At 39.5% G+C, this 27045-nt stretch overlaps 1 protein-coding gene across 1 annotated transcript; it reads right to left on the bottom strand.

The window, feature by feature from the left end:
- LOC124256251 (palmitoyltransferase ZDHHC5-A-like) lies at positions 1 to 27045 on the bottom strand. Its single transcript, XM_046690216.1, has 8 exons — positions 26646 to 27045; positions 18601 to 18728; positions 15907 to 16064; positions 14997 to 15169; positions 13644 to 13746; positions 12398 to 12489; positions 11047 to 11191; positions 1 to 3026 (listed from the first exon to the last, which is right to left on the bottom strand). The coding sequence occupies exons 1-8, from the start codon at positions 26735 to 26737 to the stop codon at positions 2043 to 2045; spliced, it is 1875 nt and encodes a 624-aa protein (XP_046546172.1). The 5' UTR covers positions 26738 to 27045; the 3' UTR covers positions 1 to 2042.

Below are 27045 nucleotides of genomic sequence, written 5' to 3'. Positions count from 1 at the left end.
ACCCTATTTCAATACTTGGTGTTTCCACGCTGCTAATGCACAGTACAGCTGAAAGTTAGTGAAGGTTTTGAGTTAGTATAGAATTGGCATCAGTTTAACTGTATTACTTTTTCTGCTGATTCAGCATCAGCCCCTACTACTGCCATCAAGGGAGATAATTCCTGTTGTGGATGACATGTAGCTCAGACTGGAGAAATATCTAACCAGTCAGTGTTTCACTGGCTTGTGTACACTACATTCCCCCAGCACTTTAATACAGTGGATCTAAACTGTGTAGGGATATTTTGAGCGGAGTCGAGGCTGCAAGCATGAAACTGACTGACTGAGTTTGGTTTTTACGCCGCTTTTAGCAATATTCCAGCAACATCATGGCGGGGGACACCAGAAATGGGTTTCACACATTGTACCCATGTGGGGATTCGAACCCGGGTCTTCGGTGTGACGAGTCAACGCTCTAACCACTAGGCTGCCCCACCGCCCCTGCAAGCATGTGAGGGGATCCTGACAGTAATCTGATCCATCAACACTCGGATAACAACACATCATAACAAAGATGGCTAACACCGTGATAAACACAGCAGCAGAAATGACACAGAATTTGAAAAGATAAAATGTCTTTCTACGTTGCAGGAATCCATGTATTTACAAATTCCTGTCAGGTCATAGAAAAATCTATGAAAACAGTTCCTGTTGCATAACATCACAAGATATGCTTTACACATTTCCTCAACATCAGGACATGGTACGGTTCCTGTATGGAGTCTGTCTGGCTCAAGCTATATGATTAGTACAGCCTTGTTTCATTAACTGACTTAATTCAGACTCATGTCCTCATTGCTGTCAAATATTTTCAAGGGTGTAGGAGGAACTTTGTGTCAACAAGCCCATGAAGTACTGACAATGTACAACAATTCACTACCTACAAAAATAATTGAAACTTCCTGTGAGGCCACTTTATCATTTTATCACACTTGACAACCATAAGTAGTGTAGTGTAATTATGCTGAGCAATGTTCTAAATTCATTGGGTCAAGGGCCCTTGAGATGTTCTCCTGTTATACCTGAATATGAGGGCCCCAAAATGTTAACCTTCTATCATTGTCTAAGACTCCTAGATTATCAAGCTTAATTTCAAATTTTGCTGAGTTGTACTTTTTGAACTTTAGGGTAAGTGAGTGGTATCTACTATTGCATCTGTAAAGCACTGTCAGTATATATAAAACTTCAGTGTTTGTCTTCCCATTCCATCTACAGAGGTGAATGAACAAAGGTTTACCAGATAGCAAGGAACGCACTCATTGCTTGTGAAATTTACAGCATTCAAAATTAAAAGGGTCCTGTGTCCTTGACTTTTGCTGCTAAAGAACTGTAATCTACAGACCCCTCAATTTCAAATATTCAACATTTGGGTCTTAACTTATGGATTTTCCAGCTGAATTTTGCATTTTGCACTGCATTCATATCGGCCGTACAGACCGGATCTAAAACTTAATGCTGTAACAAGAGCAATTTTCAAAAGATTACTGGTGCCATTGGTCCAAGACGATGTGTAAAGTTCCCACAGAGATGTGAAGAAAAAAACCCAGCAGTATGTTCCTCATTCACAGAAATATCACTAAAAGTATGTTACCATGACAATATTAACCCATCCTACTGTCACAATGTTAATGAAACCACAAAGGGTTAAGCCAGCTGAACCCTCAGTATCCTTTGTATGCCCTGTGTTTGCTTGAAAGCTTTCACAGATTCAAATCCTGAGAATAACCAAGGGAGATAACACATAATCAGCAACCCACAGCACTCAAAAAAAAAAAAGGCATGCTTTTAGTTCTTCTATGTAAACACTGTCTTCCACCAAGAGTAAAATAGTGCAGATGCACAGAAACGATAAAATGTGAGTGTTGCTTATCTCCCTTTGGTACTGGTTTATAAAAGTTCGCCTCCAAACCACCAAGACTGACATTTCTTGTTAAAATGTCGCTTCAGGAACTTGGTCACAACAATGCACAACTGACACACCTACTGGCAAAAAACAACAAGCTTTAGACGGACACTTCGTACGAGGAGTCGTACAGGCTGCGGCTGTTCTCATTGCGCTGCTGTCGAGGGTTATCTCCCCTCTGTACCTGTTCTCTGTCCCTACTCTCAACAGCTTGACTCACTTCAAGAGCTCGAACAAAAGACAAAGGTCGATGGGGCCCACTACTGGCCTCTGACCGAATAGCACCCATTTGAGAGTTGCTCGGAGTCCTTGTGCCGGACATGCCCGGCTGAGGGTGATTGTTTGTAATATTAGGCGAGTGGCTTGACACGCCCCCTGTTGGATGATTACCTATAGTCCTCTGCTGATATGCTACATTATTATACTCCAAATAGGGACGATTATTTTGACTTGTGTTTGCCACCGATGGATAAAACTCACGCGGAGGTGAAATGGAATGACTGCGTGGATATTTATAAGTCTTGGGGCTGTTGGAAACAGCCTTATCCATGTATTTACGATAACCCAGAGGTATCCTCTCCAATCCTGGGCTGTTGATGCTTGTGGAAGGAGGAGTGATGGGTGTGTTTATACTAGTCTCTTCAATCGTCGCTATCGGAGCACGGCTACGCTCCGGCAAGCCCTGTGGCCGACCGCCCCCCTGTGGGTGGGCATCACGTGGATGGGGATCACGTGGGTGGGGATTACGAGGATGCTCAACACGAGGATATTGATGATTGATGTGGGGCTGATCACCGCGGGGATGTGGATCAACACGAGGATATGGCTCCACAACAGGAGGTGCATGTCTCGTCCTTTGTGGGGAGCGTTCGTAGAGATTTCGGTTCCGTTGCATCCTTGGTGATTCCCTCTTAACATGGTTGGGCTGACTGGCTTGGAAGGATGCCCCAACTGCTGTTGGTTGAGAGGTGTCGAACAGGTTCGTGTAGGATGCAGTCTTCTTTGAGGAGGGAGGTGAAGGCTCACAGTCCAAAGACTGGCTGCCCTTGTAGTCCTCATCTTCCCAGTTGGCAGGGTAACGCAACTACAAGAAACACAAAAATAATATCAATAGAAGCATTCATAATTGTGAACACTTACAAAACTATTTTAACTATCATAATTGCAAACAAATAATTGAGATCTCAATATCATTTGTATTTTGGATTATCAAAAATGTTACTTTGAGGTCCCAAATTTCAACTTCTCCAAAGAATAATTTTCAATAACTTAATTCATAGAACACTTAAGTCATACAGCATTGGAAATTGACCTTAATGTACTGACACAAGGCTTGTTAAGATTTCAAAAGAATACTTTAATTCCATCATGGTGAAACTTAGAATTATATTATATTAAACTCTTAAGAGACATTTTTTGAGTTTACAAAGATAACAATACTGAAAGATACTCTGTAGTATTCAACATTTTCATGAAACGGGTATATTTCAGCCAAATGTCAACCAAGATTCAGATTTTGAAAAAGACTTGTCTCTGAAAATTGTTACATTAAAGTCATATCCTCACCTAAAGGTGAATAGTATTTTTATTAGCAACACCTGTGGTACATCAAAATTCAAAGATAACAATTTATCAGCATATTGGAACATGCAAGTACTCATATAATACCATAGTGTCCATGATGGATTTGCAGAAACAATAAAGTTAAACATTGTAACAAGCATTCTAACAGGACATGGTTTCACTGTCTGAAATAATTTGAAAATATAGCACCAAATCCGTTCTTTAATTTCCTTTTATACTTCCACAAGAATCCAGGTCTAACTAGAATTCAATATGAGTTAAAGACAACGGGAAAATTTCCAATGCTGAACGAAAATTAAAATATGTAATATCCAAACAATGTATTTAGAATTCAAGAATTGAAATTTTTTGGAACCCTAATAAAGCATCATAACCTCTTGACAAGGAATTGATCTAATTAATTACTGGTTAAATTATGTCCTAAGTATTACAAAACGATAATCAATTGTTTCAAAGTAACAGAAAGCACTATCATCTGATGAATATTTTCTTTTTAGAAAGTTAAAAAATTTAAATATTTCCATAAAAAAATACTGACAACAACCATTCCTGACACTTTAACAGACTGAAAAAACATGCGAAGTATTGATCCACAAATATGATGTATGCGAGACGATAATAACATCATACACACATTACACAAGATCAAACACACATACTTAAAGAGCTTTCAGCACTCAAATACTAGAGATATAAAAGTACACAACACTACAAATAGAGGAATAATTTCCAATCTGAATATATTTTCAACACGAAATATATAAGACATTCCCACCAATCAAAACATGCAACAGTTTAGAAATGAAATTATCTTTCAGCTTACATGTTTCAAATCGAACAACATCTATCTATGCATGATATGGATATACAAACATACACGGATGATATCTGAGCTTAATTTGTTTCTCATGCTTGACGATTTTAGTCTGTGCAAAGACTTTGAGTGTACTAGCCCAAACCTGTGTCTTGATATCATTTTCTGTAGGTCTTAGTGTTAATGTACAAGACTTGTACCAGCAAAGCTGACCAGAACTTAAGAGATTTTACATGACTTGGGGTACAGACTAGTTGCTAAAGTCATGGACAGTGATTTATATAACATGTTAAACTTTCATATAATGCATTGAAAGAGAGTTGTGCTCTCCAATTTCCAGGCTGTGATATATTATTATATTTACAGCAAAGCTGACATGACTACCACCACCCGATCTCACATCATTTCATCACCCTCCCTCCTCTCCCTCCCAATGGTAAAATCAGATAAAACAAATAACTCCCCTTAAATTTCAAACTTCATGACATTTTCTTTAGAGTCCAACCTAAACATCCATGCGAATCACATCCATCAAAAATTAAGGTACACAGGTGCCTTGAAACATTGTCTTATCCCTTGCTTCATAAGACTTCACAATCTTGTTGAAAGTTTAATCATTTACTGTGTCCTTATTAGTTTAAATGTAGCTGTTTTCAGGGGTGGAAATAACCCATTGCCCGACGTCCGAGTCCAGTGTTTTTTTCTGTCCGGCAAGCAAATTTGTATATCACACTGTACCGGTGTCCAGTTGACTTTCCAATGTTATTTATGTTGTTTATTTAACAAAATCAGCAAGAAAACGGTCAGGTATACTGGAAAAAATATCAGGGCAAGTGACTTTACATGTGCCACTATACCGGAGTACACTATCATTTTTAAAGTTATTTCCACCCCTGTGTTTTGGATCACATTTTAATTGATATTCATGTACGCTAAGAATTCTGTATACAAGACCACTTACAAGGTTTAGTACAGGTTCAACAAGAGGCTTTCTCCCCATCTCCTCAAAAGGTCTAATGTAACGTTAATGTAATCACAATTTACAGAGTTACTACAAGATATGTCTGTTGAGACTCAGACTGCTGTCACTGACGAGGCAGTTATACATCAGTTACCCGAGAAGATATCAAGTACGTGTCACGAGACGACCTGAATAGAAAGTAGACGACAAGACACAGAGTACACCGAGGGTAACTCACTCATACACCTCACACGTCACCAGCCACCTCCAATCACTTAAAAAGATAAACACACTGTCATCGTAACTTACACTGGCTTTAAAACTGCTCATGTTCAGCTGACGCCTTTCATAATAAATGACAAGGCCAACTTGTGCCAGTGGGTTCTGGTACAGTCAAACATCTTTGTGTCAAACAAAGTAAAAGTTTGATCCCTAAGGATTCCCGCTTCAGTCTATTTTCCTGTTATGACAAATCTCAGACAACTCAAAGTGAATGAGTGAGTGAGTTTAGTTTTATGCCGCTTTTAGCAATATTCCAGCAACACCATGGCAGGGGACACCAGAAATAGGCTGCACATTGTACCCAAGTGGGGAATCATATCCGGGTCTTCGGCATGACGAACAAACGCTTTAACCACTATGCTACCCAGCCGCCTCCAAATAACTCAAAGTATCTACTGGTTCCTTCTACATCAACAGAACGGTTTTTACTTCCTTTCAACATCAACAGCTCAAACTATTTCCTTATTAGCCACGACAATAGTGTTTTGAAAAAGCTAAAATGTCACGACTGACCAAGGGAAATACCAGTGTATGAAATAAGCCAAAACCCCAGCAGACATCAGGGCTGGTAACTTCAAAATGTTACCAGTCCAAAATGGATTTAACCAGACCAGACACCAAGATATGACTCAGATGTAAATAACATCTAAATTTTTACAAGACCATCAGGCTGGCTAGCTGTAAATCTAGACACTTACACCTCATATTGCAAATGGAGTTGTACTGGGAATTTTGAAGGAGTACTGACATATTTATGTTTGAGCGAGTTGGTGATGTGGTTTGTTATTTATAATACTAAACAACTATTCAGCTATTCCACTTCATACATGTTAGACGTACAAAGGTATTTATGTGCGTACATAATACGCTTGAAATCTTATATGATGTCATACTTCATTGATTTTTAGGCGTACATTACACCTGTACGCCCCATATCTGTAGCCCCTATAACCCGTCTCGGGCGGTTGGACGTGCCTTATTTCATACACTGTCAATACCCACTGTATCATCTCTCCCATCCATCATGAAGAACACCCTGCACTGGGTATAAATACAGTTTATTCCCTGATTCCATTTGAATACAGTTTGTGTGTTTTGTCCAAGATCAACACTTTCACTGCTGGCCATGGAAAATGTGGACTGAGAATCATGGATCATGAATAACACAGAAAAATAATTCTTAAAACTCCTATACATTCACATATTGGCATTCAGCTTGTTGAAGGGTTAACCTCTTTGGTCATGAGGGCAAGACGTCCGACATGAGCCAGATGGTCCGTGGTTCGAATCCCAATAAGGGACTCGGTAATTTTATGGCAGCTTCAATAAGTATGATATCATTAACACCAATCAGAATGCCATTATGCTTCTTCATATGATTTATTTTCAACCAAGGGGAGGTAAGTCCTGTAAATCTATGACGACAAGTTGCAGAACAGCTGTCCATAAACCAAAGTGAAGTCTGTGACTACGGCATGTTTGGATCCCAGATGAGCAAATGTAACAATTGCTTTATCCAGGAAGCAGCTGTGACCACAGCAGAATAAATCCCATATCACGTGGCTGATAAGTATATTGTATGATGAAGAGGACAGGATAATTTACATCAGTAAGAGACTGACTGACTGAGTTTGGTTTTACGCCGCTTTTAGCAATATTCCAGCAACATCACGGCGGGGGACACCAGAAATGGGCTTCACTCATTGTACCCATGTGGGGATTCGAACCCGGGTCTTCGACGTGACGAGCCAACGCTTTAACCACTAGACTACCCCGCCGCCCCCATCAGTAAGAGAAGAGAATGTTCTAATAACTATGTTAATCTGCGGGTTCAATGCTAAACAACTAAAATGAGTACCTTTTCACATTTTCCATTCATATTTCTATTTATTTCACTTCACATTACAGCTGGGATGCAACCCTAGATTTGTGATTTATAGATTAGTGCAATCAATAATGATTTGTTTCATTCCATTTCATAAGCTCCATTACAGAAAGTAATCCTAGTGGCAAAATGGCCGTCACCCTCATATTACAACATGATTAGGTGCAACAGGATTCCATGTGAGTCATCGTTCTGTGATTCATTAAGCAGCAGCCAAACATTTCAAGGATTTCTGCCTTAACTATGATGACCATCAACACATGCAGGGCCCACCTGATGCTCGTCTCTAAATCACTACGGGAAAACCTATGCTTTTTCGTCATTTGAAGATTTTGACGACAGTATCACATAGTTGAGGATATGTTATACACTTGATGCTTCTGAACTTTATGGCATCTACAGTCTGTTTGAGTAAAAATGAACTGAACTGATTTAGAGTTAGATTGTGATTCATTGGTATCATTTTGATCCAAAAGACTATACAGTACCTTCAAAATAAGTCCTTTGTTAAAATTTAAAATCGAAATGTCCAGGAGTTGGTAAGAAATGAAGTCAAATTACAGAAGGACTGACTGACTGACTGACTGGATATGGTTTTACGCCGCTTTTAGCAATATTCCAGCAATATCACAGCGGGGGACACCAGAAATGGGCTTCACACATTGTACCCATGTGGGGAATTGAACCCGGGCCTTCGGCGTGACGAGCGAACGCTTTAACCACTAGGCCACCCAAATTACAGAAGGAAGGTAACATGATTGGACCAAGAACCTATCATCTTTCTCTCTAAGTAGATCAAGGGTGGCTCTGGTTTCAGTGGAGAACATTCTCAGATCCTCAGATGTTCAGAAGAATATCGGAAATAAAACTACTTTCAATAACAATGTTTCTGTTGTATTTCTACTCTGCAACAGTTGTGTCCAACCCGTCTCAAGTTTGAATGGGAGGCCAACTATATCAACAAATATCAAGTGTATTATATCTCTATTTTATGAAATGAATAGCTACCATCGCAACCAAAGCTCTGAACTGACACAATGTCCCCCCTCTTATCACTCACCAATGACAACCTTTCTCTCATAGTGTTGACAATGACAGTGCAGCTATTTCTACTATCCTGACATTCAAATCAAACTAAGGCACTTAAACCTTTGGGACCAGTATCCTAACAATATTGGAGAAATAATAAACTGGATGATTAATACTAACTGGAAGAGTTTCTACACAGTTGTGTGAATTGATGAATTGAAAATAAATCAGAAAACCTACCATTAGCCATTTAACAATCATTCAAATCAATAGATGGAATCCAATTGTTAAGATCCTTCTTAAAATATTAGTTGAATAATGCAAATGTCTACATTTCTTGTAATTGACAGAAAAGGTTATTACATAAACATTATTTATCAACTTGACAATTACCTTACACTTTTATGTATGATTGCTCAAACCATGTCAAACAAGATTTACTCCCTCTTGACAGTGAGGTGTGTTCAAAATTTGTCTACTTTTAGCAGCATTCCAGGCAAATCACAGGGGGACACCGGAAACAGGTTTCATGTATTGCAATCTAACTTAAAATCAGATCATTCACTCTGATGCGATTCCTGAAGACATCTGAGGATACTTCCATGAGAGATCGTGTTCTTATGCAAAAGTTAATGTTTCTATGTTCTATGAAAGAGTGAGCTAAGTATTCAGGACAGCATATTTAATTTCTGTATCTCCAAGAAAACCAAGAAGGCAACTAAAAAATGTACAAAAAAAGCCAGCATCCAAAATATATTCTGTCCCAAATTCAGAAGCTGAACCATTTCAGAAAGCCAACATTTAAATTATAATGATGTCTCTTTGAAATTGCTTCTGTCGAAGTTTTCAATGGAGGAGTCCTCAGATAACCTTACACTTTACTAACTTACAGATAAATATCATGTCAGAGACGATCCGATTTTCAGGTATCACACTGTCCAGGTTGGGAATTGAACACCTTCTGCATGACAAGCCACTGCTTTAACCACTAGGCTACCCTACAGCCCTCAAGTCAAGTCAAGTAAGTGTAGCAGATATATAAAGCAAGTACTACTACGTGGTTTCAATGCTAGGAAACAATACTTCAAACTGAAATATTTACCAAAGATGTCATTGAATCCTATTCCCAGACATGTCAAAGTAAGTGTGATAGTCATTTACAAAGTCGGACTTTGAAATGAAAAACACATGGACGAAATGTTTAACACTTATGAGACGCAATACTTACCTGTTGTTAATTACTTACGACAAAAGAAACAGTTACAAAGATTGTTAGTCTGCCATTATTAACATGACGTTCTGATAGTTCCAGAACATTACTAAATCCTTGAAACATTTTCGTTAAATATGATCAGATGAAGACATGGTTATCTTATGTAAGACTGATGAAATATCAAACATATTTTGCAAAATGGCTTTACAATGGCTTTGACCAATTCTTTAAACTTAATTCACCAAATCTATCTCCTTATTGCTCACCTTTGGGCACCAAAATTGACAGAATTGGAACCTAATATGAATAAGTATATAAATTGGCCATAATATCAATTTGGCAATCCTCTCTATCTCCAGAGCTAGTAGCTTGATAAACTACATCTACCCCTGGATCTTGCAGTCTCAAATTACCTGCCCTTGCCAATTTGCCAATTTGATTGGCTACACTACTAGGTCTTCCTAACCAATCAGAATGTGAGTTACAAACCAGCCTCAATGATTAGTTAGAAAAATCAACAACATGGTGGAAGGTTCCATTGACTATGACTTAGACTGCTTGAAATTCAATTTTGAAAAACTAACACACAAAGAGAGCTTTAGAAAAATCTTTTCCGGGGGTGGTTTTTATGTCCATTAAACTGGTCGTGGCTTTAGTTTCTAGGTGATACAAGTTACCTCCCTTAGTCTTCCTGTATTTATGTTATTGAAAAACAAGTGCAGGAAATTTTCAATTACAAGAACCACAGTAATGGATATCGGGTTTCGTGTGGTTGTATTCAAAAGCCCTATACATATGACGGATGCTGTACACCAAGTATCACGAAAAACAGGAACTTAATTATTTTAGAGTTTTGGCTTGGTTTCACATTCAATAATGATTGACAGACACTGGAAGATAACACATGCCTCTTGTTACAGACAAAACAGAAATTCAGATATCTTTCAATAGAAGAGGGAAATTAACAATTAAAAGAAATTAATAGATCGCTCTTATGACTTAGGTTTGGCAGAGAGAAAACTTTCTGGTAATATGCTGCCCAAATGCACCAATTATGATTATTATAAAAAAATACATAAATACAAAAAAAAGAAAAAAAAAGATTAATCATAAAGTTTTTAAAACAGTAATCAGATTCAGTGAAAGATAGTTTTTAGCCTATCAAACGACAACCCTGCAAACTTCTGATGTTCAAAGATACTCTCCCTCCTGCTATGACGTCTGCGACTACATCCGTGCATACTCCATCCCAACTACGACAGTGCAGCGGTGACGTAGACGATGTCAAAGTGGGATGCTGATACTGAAAGTGTGTACAACCTTATAGCCTACTCACACTGTTGTTGACTGAGCGCCCGTCTCGCTGGATTCCGTTAGAGCTGGCGTCGGAGTAGAGTTTAACATCTTTGTCCGCGGCCACGTAGGTAACCTTGGACGACTCGATCTGTATTGTCCGCGTCTTGGGAATGTAGGCAACTAATCTGTGTGGAGGAGCAGGAAGATAGTCTGTACAGATTGGGCTGGACAGTTAGGTCAGATTTCAAAGTGAGGCTGGACAGTTAGGTCGCATCTCAAAGTGAGGCTGGACAGTTAGGTCAGATTTCAAAGTGAGGCTGGACAGTTAGGTCACATCTCAAAGTGAGGCTGGACAGTTAGGTCAGATTTCAAAGTGAGGCTGGACAGTTAGGTCGCATCTCAAAATGAGGCTGGACAGTTAGGTCACATCTCAAAGTGAGTCTGGACAGTTAGGTCGCATCTGGACAGTTTGGTCGCATCTCAAAGTGAGGCTGGACAGTTAGGTCAGATTTCAAAGTGAGGCTGGACAGTTAGGTCACATCTCAAAGTGAGGCTGGACAGTTAGGTCACATCTCAAAGTGAGGCTGGACAGTTGGGTCGCATCTCAAAGTGAGGCTGGACAGTTAGGTCACATCTCAAAGTGAGGCTGGACAGTTTGGTCAGATCTCAAAGTGAGACTGGACAGTTTGGTCGCATCTGGACAGCTAGGTCAGATCTCAAAATGAGGCAGGACAGGTAAGACTACATTTAAAACTTTGGGTGGACGGCTCCCATTTCTAATTTGGTCTGGACAGTTAAATCACACTTCAAATAGTGGAGAGTTTTACCCCATCTCAAAGTATAGGTGGGGAGAGGGCTGGTCGGCTCTGAGTCAGTATCCATGTCAAACTGTGGCATGGTATCTGAGTGGGATAGCACCATGAACCAGCATCAGTCCACGCTAATAGTACCTACGCACAACATCACACACTCACATGCATGTATGTCGCTATATAATTTCAATAAATCATGAAAGTGAACTCCATCTCACCTTATTTTGTTTCATTGTTGTTTAACACCTCACTCAACATTATTCCAGCTATATGGCAGCGGTCTGTGAATAATCGAGTCTGGACCAGACGATCCAGTGGTCAACAGCATGACCATCGATCTATGCAATTGGGATACGATGACATGTGTCAACCAAGTCAGCGAGCCTGACCACCCAATCCCATTAGTCGCCTCTTATGACAAGCATGGGTTGCTGAGGACCAATTCTACCTCAGATCTTTAAAGATCTGTCCACCACAAGACAACTGGTCTGTAGCTGATGTGAGTCTAGTCATTCATCAGGAGGTAGTGGGCAAGTGTTAACCCTACTGTGGGCGACTACAGCTATATAACATACTCACTTAGGCCACTGCGGTCCACACAGAGCATAACTACAGTTGAGCCAGCAGCCTCGAGAAAAGGGGTTGTGCCCACCTTTAAACTTCCCTGTAACCTGAACATCACAACAGACAACCATTCATTAACAGGTGTAGGCATGACATTAACACCATAATTAACTATTCATTGACATGTCTCCTTCATTAGTTTGAACACATATTATTGGTACATTGTATAATATCCTTTGGTTACAGATTGAGTTTTCCACTTCATGGTGTAGAGATATGGCTACATATCAATATCAGTATCAATATCAATATCAATATCGTCGTTGTCGTCATCATTTTCCTGATCAGATTGACTGGTACAGGCCAGTGTCAAAATGCCACCCCCAAAATGAGACAATTCGAAATTATTTGAAATAACTGTCATCTTACGTAATACATTTTTTAACATTTTGAAGTCATAATTAACACATCTGGTTATAAATCAAAATCAGTAAACTTTCCACTAAAAAGGGAAAAGAATTTATGCTTAATTGTTTGTATTTGTGGTGATTTCAGTCAAGATTTTTAAGTTGCCCTGACACCATTCACAATCTTTAACACAGTATATGATAGGTGGAATAAGATTTAAACTAATACGATGATTCTGTCAAAGTTATCTCTGTCAGTGACGTAATGAACTTCTATCCCTCAATATTGGTTTGTTGTGTAACGTTGCCCTCAGCAATATTCCAGCTATATGGTGACGGTCTGTAAATAATCGAGTCATGACGAGACAATCCAGTGATCAACAGCATGAGCATCGTTCTACGCAATTGGCATACAATGAGTGAGTGAGCGAGTTTAGTTTTACGCCGCACTCAGCAATATTCTAGCTATGTGGCGGCTGTTTGTAAATAATCAAATCTGGAGCAGAAAATCCAGTGATCAACAGCATGAGCATCGATCTGCGCAAATGGGAACCGACGACATGTGTCAACCAAGTCAGCGAGCCTGACCACCCGATCCGGTTAGTCGCCTCTTACGACAAGCAAAGTCGCCTTTTGTGGCAAGCATGGGTTGCTGAAGACCTATTCTACCCCAGATCTTCACGGGTTGGCATACAATGACAGGTGTCAACCGTTAATGTATGGTCTATAATGAGCTTAGTTCACGTTACACAAAGAGTATTTACTCAACCAAATCTTTGACAAGTGTTAAGACGCAGGCCGGTGCTATATCTTATCATGAGATAACGAGCATATGTTTTCACCTGGAGACTAACCTGTTCATTGGTTGTCCTGCCCCTAGAAACCAGCACCATATGGAAGCCGGTCAGTCCTGCCACCGGGATGATCAGCAGACCAATTATACACATGACTATAATACTGGACTCAAGTTAAGGACAAGATATTCTGTTTACTGCCTCTATCAACAATATTAACCTTGTATCAACAATACTAACACATCATTAAAAGTACTGACTGTATGTAATGATGGAACAAAAACATTCCCCACCTTCATAACCTTGGTAACCATAAATATTCCAAACATTGATTTTCATGCTACTGGGTTGTCCGTCGTGAAATTAACGTAAAGAAATTTTTTTGTTTGTTGTTCAATGGAGCCCTCAGCAATATGCTAGCTATATGGAGTGGTTTTTAAATAATTGAGTCTGGACCAGACAATCCAATAATCAACAGCATGAGCATCCATCTAAGAATTTGGGGCAGGGATTGGGATATCTAGAGTACTTTGACAATGGGCCATTTCCAGGATTATTAGCCATTTTCTGAATTTAAAATGGGCCAAAACCCTTGTATCAATAGTAAACTTCAAAATTTTAATGGGCCATTTTTTATTCTAATGTGCAAAATGGCCCATGGCCCATGGCCCCTGCCTTTCCCAATCCCTGTTGGGGTATGATAACATGTGTCAACAAAGCCAGAAAGCCTGACCACACAATCCCATCAGTCGCCTGTTACGGCAAGCATGGGTTGCTGAAGACAAATTCTGACCTGGATCTTCACAGGTAAGACTGACTGAGTTTGGTTTTACGCCGCTTTTAGCATATTACAGCAACATCACGGTGGGGGACACCAGAAATGGGCTTCACACATTGCACCCATGTGGGGATTCGAACCCGGGTCTTCGGCGTGACGAGCCAACGCTTTAACCACTAGGCTACCCCACCGCCCCTCACAGGTAAGAAAATATGTAGAAAATTGAACTTGGGTCTCCTATAGACCAAAGACCGTCCTAATATTTTGAACACTGCAAAGCAAAGCCCACCCTCATGATCCTCATTAACATCAATGGTCAGCCCCCCGTCATCCCAATTCCTAACACAGGGGAAGAGCCCATGATCCATCCAACTACACCATGGCTTATTTCAGTCAAGAAGTCCATGTCAAACATATTTTAATAAATTTATATAATTACATATTAATTTCTTTTAACTAATAATGTTTTACGACAAATCTGCTAGTTCCTGAAGATTCGGTCATTTCAGTCAGACAACTGGCCATGTCTATTCCTGTCATGAAGAGCAGTATTTCAGGATGACTAACTTACCTGCATCCTCAAGTAGTTCTATTGTAAAAGCAAACATTTCTCCAAGTTCTTGTGAAAAGGATACGCACAAATACTGCCTGGCTCATACAGTTTATCTTTGTGATGTAGCATAAAGACGAGGCACTGGGAAAATATACTAACTTTATGTACGGAGAGTGAGCATAGAAACAGGAAGAAATATCTATAGTTGCGTCGACCTATGCAGTTGTTTAACCACGGGCAGTGGTGGTCAAACGTCTGAAAAGAGAACAAGTTAATGTTTCAGTACACGGAAAAAATCACAGGTCATAAAACACAATCAACAGGCAGCTCATCAAAAGTTTAGTATGGTAGTATATTTTTGTTGCTGCTTGACAAACGTGCTCCAACAATCAAGCTCCTTGTGTATATGAATAATAATTCCTAAACTTAGAATTAATAAACCGGTACTGGGTACGATGTTCCGCAAAGCGATCTTAGCTCTAAGGTAATCGTAACTTCCATACTGTAACATTGGGTTTACACAGCTGTAGCGCTACAATCACTTAGTAGAACTTAGCAGAACCCTGGAACTAAAAAGAGAGATGCAAGTTTAGGAAAAGAACAGGAACATAGTTCAATATGCCCTGATCACCATTGTAATGAAAGAATGACGCGATGAGTGAGTTGGGTTTTACACCACTTTTAGCAATATTCCAGCAACATCATGGCGGGGGACACCACAAATGGGCTTCCCACATTGTACCCATGTGGAGAATGGAACCCGGGTCTTCAGTGTGACGAGCAAACACCTTAACCACTATGCTACCTCACGGCCCCCTGAGACAGTGATGCTAATCAAGCTTTTTTCTCTAAAAAAAATCATCTTAAAAATTCTTATTTTCACAATCTGTTTTGTGAATTTTCTGCAAAAGCATTTGTTTCGATAACATAGGTTAAATTAAGAAATATCAAAGGTTGGTTCCTTTCACGCACACATGGTAAACTTTACTCACCTCTATACACGTGTTGCACACGCTACAATGTGAACACCGTGGAGGTCGGTAAAACTGGCACGTCGTGCACCATTTCATCCGCACTGTTATACCTTTTATTTCAACATTTTTATATAAGGGAGCTCTAAAGTCGTCGTCTTTGGCTTCATCTTCATGCGCTGTGGAGAGAAAGATGGTTTTAGTCCAAAAAGTACAGTTCGTAACAAAAACAATGACAAAGGGACCGTTCATAATTTATGGCTAGGGGGAGTGATGATGATTTTTATGGAGAAGCATGTACAATGTGAATGACCCCCTTAAAATTTATGTACAAAATAAGTGACCCCCTGCATGTCATGTACAAAATCAGTGACCCCCCTCCCCTTCCCATAATTTTAAACATATTTTTATGTACAAAATTGCTGACCCCCCAATGCGTGTGTACAAAATTGCTGAAACCCCCAGCTCCCCAGAACAAAATTGGTAACCCCCCTTAAAATCATCATCACTCCCCCTAGCCATTAATTATGAACGGTACACAGAAAAGCCTCACTAGAACCTGATTGGTAGAAGACAGTGCTATCTATAACTTCAAGGTAGGACTAGAACACTGACTAGCTCTTCTTGCAGTTTAGAGTAACACCTCTGTAGTCCAGTCCCATGAGACACATGAAGATCTGGTTTAGAATTGGTCTTCAGCAGTCATACTTGTTGTAGGGGCAGATTAACTGGATTGGGTGGTCCGACTCGCTGACTTGGTTGACACATATCGTATCCCAATTGTGCAGATTGATGCTCATGATGTTGATCACTGGATTGTCTGGTGAGGACGCTATTACTTTCGAGACCGTCAAATAGCTGGAACATTGCTGGTGGTAATATGTGGAAATAATGGTGGCCTGGACCAGACAATCCAGTGATTGACATCATGAAGATCACAACTGGAATACAGAGGTACAGATAAGCTGCATCTGCGTAAATTACTCAAATATTTATGTGAAAACTCAATTCCTATTAAGCCTATTGCGTACAAGTACGCTTGAATTTTTTAAAATACTCACTAAATATGATCTTACCCGCGTACACACAAATATGTCAACTCTTAGCTTGTGTACAGGTGGATAGATAAATAACTGCAGTATATTGAGAGGTTCTATTTCAGGTCATGAACTTGGCAACTTGCATATTACAGATCAAATATAAATAACAAACACTTTAAACTTAATTGTATTTTTAAAATTAATGGAAAATGGCAAAATACCTAATTGAGTGAGGTGAGGACAATATATTTGGTTACTCAAGGGAAAATTAGGATACCCAATTGAGATGAACACAAGTGAGTACATAACCCAACGGTCAAAAATGTTATCTGTAGCTTTGGGAATACATGTATAAACCAAGTCACTTAGCCACCACAAGATCCTCCTAGTCGCCTCTGTGGCTACAAAGGAGCTCCAGAAGATAAGCTGGTCATATCTAACAAATTGTTGCAACACCCAGCAATACCTCCTAAACATTCTAAACTATACTTTAACTTAACAAAAGTGATCTGGCCAAGAGGGCCGCGTTCATTTCAGTCCCTGATTCTAACCCTTTGCCATGGCATCCATTAACAAAAAGGTAAGTATATGTTTGTGGTTGTCATCTGCAATGACCACAGCATCTGTGCCAAAAATCTTCTGAAACTATCAAACAGCGTTCGGCTTGTAGTATCATTTCAAGGAGAGTATTGTACTCAGTGGATGTACATATAACCAGTGTAGGAAAGATAGCCCGTCCCAACGTCCGAGACGGGAGACTTTTGAGGAGGATGGGTTAAAAAAATATCTAGTCCGTCCTCATGTCGGGTCAATTTTAGCAAACCAATGACATATATATAATGATTATAACCTTTTTGAATATTTACTGCCGAAGGTGTTTTATTTATATTTGGAGGACAGGCTAGATTTTGGCAGGACTGGTAAAAAATTTGACCTGCCAGTCCTGTGGACAGGCTAGATTTTCTACATCTTTCCTACACTGATATAACCCCAGCTTACTGGACTGAACACAATTTAACTTCACTCAGAATATTCACCAGTGACAAAAGTAGCATGCTGCAATGATGTTTTAAAATGATATTGATTCACAATGCCCATGGACAGAAGAAAACAATATGACCACACTTCCACTGATTCTTATTCTCAAAAGTGTTTCTCAAGCTGCACTATCGGCATGAGTTTCAGTATATTCACACTTCTACCAATTGTTGATCTCAACAGTGTTTCTCATACAGCAATTTCTGTATATATTCACACTTCTACCAATTGTTGATCCCAACAGTGTTTCTCATACAGCAATTTCTGTATATATTCACACTTCTACCAATTGTTGATCTCAACAGTGTTTCTCATACAGCAATTTCTGTATATATTCACACTTCTACCAATTGTTGATCTCAACAGTGTTTCTCATACAGCAATTTCTGTATATATTCACACTTCTACCAATTGTTGATCTCAACAGTGTTTCTCATACAGCAATTTCTGTATATATTCACAGTTCTACCAATTGTTGATCTCAACAGTGTATCTCGTACAGCAATTTTTGTATGACTATGAGATACAGTAAATTCATGTTTCCATCGATTCTTGTTCTCAAAAGTCTCTCATGAAGCAATTTTTACACGATATACAGATTATTCAGTCTGAATGAAAAGAATCATACAGAACTCACCTTTTGGATATATCCCTGGATCCATGAAAGTTGCCAGGAAGAGATTTGCCAACACAAAGATTGTCAATATTCCCTGATACACTGGGATGGCTAGTGCGTAGGTACTGGTATTCATTAAATATCTGCATCTGCAAACAACAACAGTCCATACAGCATAACCATTCAGAAGATGTTGAATCATGAACGTAATATCCAAACATGCAACAATGTACACAGATAAAAGGTACGAGAATATAGCTACTGAACAAGTGAGTGAGTGAGTGTGAGTGAGTGAGTGAGTGAGTGACTGTAGTTTTACGTCACTTTTAGCAATACATTAGAAATGGCCTTCACGTGTTGTACCCATGTGGGGAATCGAACCCGGGTCTTCGGCGTGACGTGTGGATGCCATAACCATTTGTTAACCACTAGGCTACCCCAACGCCCTTTCTGAAGTGATTTGGACAGAAATAGAAACGACAACATCCAATTGATCTGGACTACTGAGACCACACCCACTAATTACCATACTTTAACTGGAGACGGAAACACCTTTGGCACTAGGCTACCCCACCGCCCTCTGAAGAGGAAAGGGTTGCTCAGTTGAGGTACTGCAAATCATTCTTCTGTTGAATCCCAAGGTATGCCAAGAAACCCATGATCGCATTTTTAAACATTGGTTGATCCTGACTATGTTTCTTGGTTGTACAACACTATAAGGCCAGACCAATTTTATTTCTTGTTTTATGGATTTTTGTCAGAAAACCAAAAGGCAGGAGGGAAAGAAATTAAAAAAAAATAATCACCAATCACAGTAATATTAAATACTAAAAGTATTTTACTTTTGGCAATTTATGAAGTGTATATGGGGCAAAAAACAATCTAAAAAAAGTTTCTTGTAAGTTTACATTTTTGGCCTAAAAAAACATTACCATTTTATTTTTTGAGCGGAGAAAATTCATTTTTATATTTTATATTATTCTTGAAAAAATACTAGACAGATCCGTAAAACAAGAAATAAAATTGGTCTGGGCTAACCATTTTTATAATAACCCAAATCACTTAGCTTCACTGCAAAAACTCGAGTGAGTGAGTATGGTTTAACGCAGCTTTTAGCAATATTCGGGCAATATCACAGAAGAAGACACCATAAATGGGCTTCACACATTGTACCCACATGGGGAATCGAACCCTGGTTTTGGGCGTGACAAGCGAAAGCTTTAACCACTATGCTACCTCACCACCCCAATCTAACATGAAGAGTTAAAGCAACCTCTATCACTCACAGGTTTTTTCCACTTTTTCAGTGCATTAATTAAACTCCACATCGACCCATCCTTAATTACCAGCACAGAGCAGCGGGTAAACAACAGCAATAGCATCATTTATGTATGTTAACTGTTCATGTATTTCCCTACACTACACAGACACGTTTCCTTAGTTTCGGTACCATGTGTACAGAGAGTACAATGTCCATCTCACACTGATCAGGATGATTGAGACTGCCATTTCTTCCTGGGGTTCTATCACTGCATAATTCCATTTAAAACATTACACTAATATTGTAATAAGGAGAAATCCTTTGAATTTTATTTTCTATTCTGAATATTTTTTTAAGACCATCCAAAGAAATTTGTTTGGTTCAAATGTCAAGAAGAAACCAGTTACAATGACCTCTCATTTATGCAGCTTGTCAATTTCCATAAATGTGTTAGGTATCTTTAAAACGTAGCCTTGTAAATATGTAGATTAAATGTGAAATATACTTAGCATAAACTGATTCAGTTAAGTTTTGTCAGTACATCAGCTGGAGTGAGTGAGTGAGTGAGTTTGGTTTTACACCGCTTTTAGCAATATTCCAGCAATATTGATCTGGTGTCACGGCGGGGGACACCAGAAATGGGCTTCACAAATTGTACCCATGTGGGGAATCGAACCCGGGTCTTAGGGCGTGACGAGCGAACGCTTTAACCACTAGGCTACCCCACCGCCCCACATCAGCTGGAATAACTTTTACCTTGTATCTAGTGAGATCATATTTTCCTAGCCCATAAAATTAGATTAAAATAAACTAAAAGTTAGGTCAAGATACATTTACACTAGAGGCTTCTAGATTCAAACATTTTGGGCACGAACCGTCTGCAACTTTAGTCAATGGTCCAAAAGTAAATGGTCCAAATAAAGTAAATTTCTGTTTGGTCTTGCAGGCGGAGACTAATAATTTTGTTATATAACTCTAAATCTTGCGAAAATGTCAAAAGCGATGTCCAGGTGAGCAACTTTTAAAGGCTTCAAAAGATTTTTGCAAAACAGTTGTAACTTTCAACAAGTGAGTGAGTGAGTATGGGTTTACACGCTTTAGCAATTTCCCAGCAATATTACATCAGGTGACATAGAGTGAGTTTAGGTTTACGCCGCACTCAGCAATATTCCAGCTATATGGTGGCGGTTTGTAAATAACCAGACAATCCAGTGATCAACAGCATGAGCATCGATCTATGCAAATGGGAACCAATGACGTGTCAACCAAGCCAGCGAGCTGGACCACCTGATCCCGTTAGTCGCCTCTTTTGACAAGCATGGGATACTGAAGATCAATATTCTAAGCTGGATCATCACGTGTGGTGGGGGGACACCAGAACCCACGTCGCACACTGTACCCATGTGAGAATCGAACCTGGGCCTTCATTGTGACATGCAGATGCTTCAACCATTAGTGTAGTGGTTAGAGCATCCGCCCGGAGAGAGGAAGGTCGCGGGTTCGATCCCCGACTGCGTCATACCAAAAGACCTTAAAATATGGTACTTGTTGGTCCCTGCCTGGCGCTCGGCATTAATAGGTACAACAAGGACTGGTCGGCTCGGAGTCAGTATAATGTGTCTGAGTGGGGTATTCACGCTTCACTGCAGCATGGTATCTCAGTGGGCTAGCACTATAAAATCAGCTTAAATCTGGGCTAGTACAAGCAGCCGCATATACACATACACACGCATGCACGTCATCATATGAGCAAAATATTCTCAAGCACGACATTAAACCCAATTTCACCTCACCTCACTGTCTCCTGTGTTTAACTTCCCTGTATCATGTAACTGATAATCATATCCTTATCCCTCAAGGAGCATTTAATATAAAGCCGACAACTATTTCCATAAAAACAATATCCTTCACATCAGAACAGCATTGAGCTTGTGTCCAATTGCAGGAAAGCAGAGCAAAGTATTTCCGGATTAAATTTGCAGGCCTCAGTGAGTCAAGATTATTAAGCATGTTAAGTGTCTTGATCATGATAACGTTCACAGAGTGATACAGCAACCACTTGCCCTGTTTCCAGTAGCAGAACTGCCTGATACACATTATCACTTTCACCTCTAAACTAAGTGCCTGTATAAGTTTGACAGTAACAAACAAAAATTGAAATCGAAAAGACTGACTGACTGAGTTTTAGTTTTTACGCCGCTTTTAGCAATATTCCAGCAATATCACGGCGGGGGACACCAGAAATGGGCTTCACACATTGTGCCCATGTGGGGAATCAAACCCGGTGCTTCGGCATGACGAGCCAACGCTTTAACGACTAGGCTACCCCACCGTCCGAAATTAAAAAGAAGCCCCAGTGAGTTGAAAGATCCAGAAACCTGAGAACACCTGGGGAAACCTAGACTTGCTTCATTTAGGGCTTTAGCATTGTAGGTGGTATAAAAAATAATGTGGTTCAGGGACTGTGCGACAGACTATTTCACCTCAAGCATGTGATGATTGCTGATAAAACTACAATGAAATCATTTCAAGAATTTCAGCATGTTAAAGGAAACATGGTAAACGATGCTATGTCTTCACATTATTAACTTGTTCATGAAATGATGTTGTTTTAAAACTGTGCTATATTGTTTGTCATTTCTGAGTAGCATACAACCTGAACGCAGAAATATTGTGAAAGTGAAGGAATGAGCATGGTTTTACGTGATTTTCAGCAATATGACAATAATATATCGACAAATGACAGCAACATTGGAAATAACAGTAGACGTCGGGCTTTCTCACATTGTACCCATGACTTTCCAGGAATCAAACAGCCAGTATGGGTCCTCGGCATGATTTAACATGTGAACACTTTAACCACTAGGCTACCCAACCACCCTGTATGATAAAGGAGCATGTGTATGCAGTGTTGACTTAGATGTGTAAACATCGAAATTTCCAAATTATTGTGGTTAAGAAATGAAGCCAAAGGACTTTAGAAAGATGATATCTGATTGGTTCTGGACCCAATTCATTCTTCATTTATACTGGGAGGCCAAAGTTTGCTCAGGGTTCACTGGCACTAATTTTTATGTAGGCGTTTTAGATGGAATTCATGTGAGATGAGTGATACAGCATTGAAATAAAATATTTAATCGATGATGATGATGATGATGACCACCGATGATGATTTGGAAGATTTTATGTGTCTTCAATGGTCTTTCTTTCGACATGATGCATATTTTGCTCTCGGGGGCTTCCCTGGCCATTTAGCATATTTTATTGAATGAGGGGTGATTTTGGCCGAAAAAAGGCAACCAGAAGGGGTGTTAGGGTTGCAAATTTTTATTTTGAATTTTGAAAATATCTGAATGTAAATGAGTTTAACAATCAGTCCCTAAGAAGATGTACCAAACTGAATCCAAAGGGAATTAGGCAGGAGTTTTTGAAGTGATGTGGGGCGGATGGGTAGTTTAACGGTTAAAGTGTCCGCTGAAGACCCGGGTTCGATTCCCCACATTGGTAAAATGTGTGAAGCCCATTTCTCTGGTGTCCCCCACCGTGATATTGATAGAATATTGCTAAAATCGGTACAAAATCACACTTGCTCAGTCTGAAGTGATGTGGGCAGAAACATAAAGGACAGCATCAAATTGATGCACTAATGAGGCCCCACCCACTAATTACCATACATTAACAGGAGTTGGGAACACACTAGGCTACCCAACCACCCTGTATGATAAAGGAGCATGTGTATGCAGTGTTGACTTAGATGTGTAAACATCGAAATTTCCAAATTATTGTGGTTAAGAAATGAAGCCAAAGGACTTTAGAAAGATGATATCTGATTGGTTCTGGACCCAATTCATTCTTCATTTATACTGGGAGGCCAAAGTTTGCTCAGGGTTCACTGGCACTAATTTTTATGTAGGCGTTTTTAGATGTTCATGTAGATAGATACAGCATTGAAATAAAATATTTAATGATGATGATGATGATGATGATGATGATTTGGAGATTTTATGTGTGCTTTCCGACATGATGCATATTTTGCTCTCGGGGGCTTCCCTGGCCATTTAGCAATTTATTGAAAGAGGGGTGATTTTGACCGAAAAAAAGGCAACCAGAAGGGGGTGTTAGGGTTGCAAATTTAATTTTGAATTTGGAAAATATCTGAATGTAAAGAGTTTAACAATCAGTCCCTAAGAAGATGTACCAAACTGAATCCCAAGGGAAATAGGCAGGAGTTTTTGAAGTGATGTGGGGCGGATGGGTAGTTTAATGGTTAAAGTGTCCGCTGAAGACCCGGGTTCGATTCCCCACATGGGTAAAATGTGTGAAGCCCATTTCTGGTGTCCGCCACCGTGATATTGATGGAATATTGCTAAAATCTGTATAAAATCATACTTGCTCAGTCTGAAAGGACAGCATCAAATTGATCTGCACTAATGAAGCCCCACCCACTAATTACCATACATTAACAGGAGTTGGGAACACCTTCCCATGAGTGATGACGGATTGCATCATACACACTATGATAATTACTGTCAATGACATCATACGTTCAGGAACTGTCAAAGACTAATTGATCATTTCACCTTAAACATGGATGCAATGCTAAATAGAGTGAGATATGACTGTCTGAGACTAATGAATAGATACCGGGATCGGTTGTTCTCTTATAAAATGAAAAATTTGCAATAATGTCCTAAATGTTATTTTACATGCCAGGTAACCCATTGGCCCAAAACTACTTTGAGTGGCATTTTAGAAGTTGGGAAGTACAATATTGACAAACTTTATGGATAAAGACTCCTTTTATTTAGTGACTGTGACGTTACAATACAGATTTTTGTTCCACTGTCAAGCAGGAATGTAACATGAATTCAAGCAGATGCATATATACTGACTGACTGAGTAAGGTTTTACGCCGCTTTCAGCAATATTCCAGCAACATTGTGGCAGGGGAAACCAGAAATTGGCTTCACACATTGTACTCACGTGGAGAATCGAACCCAGGCCTTCAGTGTGATGAGTGAACACTTTAACCACTAGGCTACCCCACCGCCCCGTATGTATACTGAATGTACATTCCGGCTTGAAAATGGTACAAGAAGCTCTCTCGAAATGTCGCACTTTCACAAAATGAAAGGTGTTGTTATCCATAAAGTCTGTCAACATCGCCCAAAATTACCTGCAGACAAGTCTTATATGAGTGAGTAAATATTGCTTTCATATATGAGCAAAGTTGTCATTTGAACAGTACAAACTGGAACATATGGACCCCTAAGTCCTCCAAAAGGGTCTTGAGACTGTACATGTGACAAAACTACGGGTAACTAGACTGAGTTTGGTTTTACGCCGCTTTTAGCAATATTCCAGCAACATCACGGCATGGGACACCAGAAATGGGCTTCACACATTGCACCCATGTGGGGATTCGAACCCGGGTCTTCGGCGTGATGAGCCAACGCTGTAACCACTAGGCTACCCCACCGCCCCACAGGTAACTAGATACAATGTAGACAAGAAATAGACAAGACTAAATACCAGGATAAAATGTTATTTAACTTAAAGACAACTTCTAAATAGCATCTTTACACTTCCTACACATTTTATTCCTGCTATCTCTTACTTAAACGAGTATGAAATTGACCTGTACAACGCCATAGGAGCAGGCCCAGAAGGAACATGGTAGCCAACCAAGATTAAAATTTTAGCCTTTTCGTTTCATAACATGTTTAACACCACAGTGATATTCCAAGTATATGACCGTGGCCTGTAAACAATCCAGTACAATCTAGTGATTGATATTATGAGGGTATTCCATGCTGACAGGGAACCACACGCAACCAACCAATTCTCTCAGTCTGACTACCAACGTACATCCAGTATTTACTGATGTTGAGCAATTCTGACCCGGCATCCTACCAAGGACAGATCCTGATTGTGTAATCTCAAGATGAGATAATAACAATATTTATTTCCTTTGTTTCTCATCAAAACATATGACATGACTTTGGATAGAGTCGATAACCCACACCAGAGTAAACCGGAGAACTAGAATCGATGGTATGTTCTCATAAAATAGTTAGCTCCTCAAGCAAAACATACAGCCCCAATCTGCATGCATGATCCATCGTCTTCATCTTGTACAGTTCAATAATGTCATGGATATGAAATCAGTGCATGTGAGCAAATCAATATACACATTCCACATGTTCAATAAATCCATCATAGACTCCAGTATCAGGCTCAATCACCTATGGCAGAATCACCCAGTCGTAACAGAGTGCTTGTTGTAGCATGAAAATTTGCATTTAATGCAAATTGTGTTGATATATCCATCTTGGCATGCTGAATTATGAAAAAAATCACACCTCAGGTCAAGATATAACATTTACGTCTCTAATTATTAATGGGTAAGGAGGGTTATAGTCAAAATTGGGTTCGGATTTTGGAACTCTGGATTGTAATGCCTCACCGAAACTGTCATATTTTTAACATAATCATATAACAACTTGTTCTAACCTAAATCAGTCTATCAAATTACTGTGAAGTACAAATATTTTACTGACATATCTAGACTGTTCTCAAACTGATCACAGGAAATGATTACAGTTTTCGTTATACCTGCTCCGCATGTCGAAACCGGAGAACTAATTAACACAACGCACTTGCGTAATTTTCATTTCAACATGTGCATGTATCTTGATAGATACTTCAATTATTCAAGAGTAAATACATATCAACAAATGTAATGTTGAGTGTAGTTTGAAAGCCGGGTTCACGCAGTTCGGCAGGTAACTGGTTCATTACTCACACAAATACGAAGTACACGGATGTGCATCCTAGGATTAAGCTCCATGCACATGTTGCAGGAATTATCCTTGTTGAGAATTCACATCGAGGCATGGCTGGTTAGAAAGAGGTGACTGTTATGGGGAAATATTTTATCCACTTCACATCTTACAAAGATGGCATATCGCCTCCATTCCGACCGAACGACTCCACTAATGTATACATTTATTCCGCCAAGAATGGTGTTCGAAATAGTTCATCAAAATGCACACATGTTCAAGTTGATTGTTGATCTAGTCATGCATAGACTGGATACGCTATATTTACGTTGTGTGTTGATATTTCAGATGTATTAAGTTGACAATACAGTGAAAAACATTGGTCCATTAATCATAAGCGCACGAATACTCTGAAACAAGTGC

The sequence above is a fragment of the Haliotis rubra genome, unplaced genomic scaffold, assembly GCF_003918875.1.
Source record: "Haliotis rubra isolate DU_JTF1 unplaced genomic scaffold, ASM391887v1 Scf621, whole genome shotgun sequence".
Lineage (NCBI taxonomy): Eukaryota > Metazoa > Mollusca > Gastropoda > Lepetellida > Haliotidae > Haliotis > Haliotis rubra.
The sequence above is the reverse complement of the archived record's forward strand: the minus strand, read 5'-3'. Positions and strand labels throughout refer to the sequence as shown.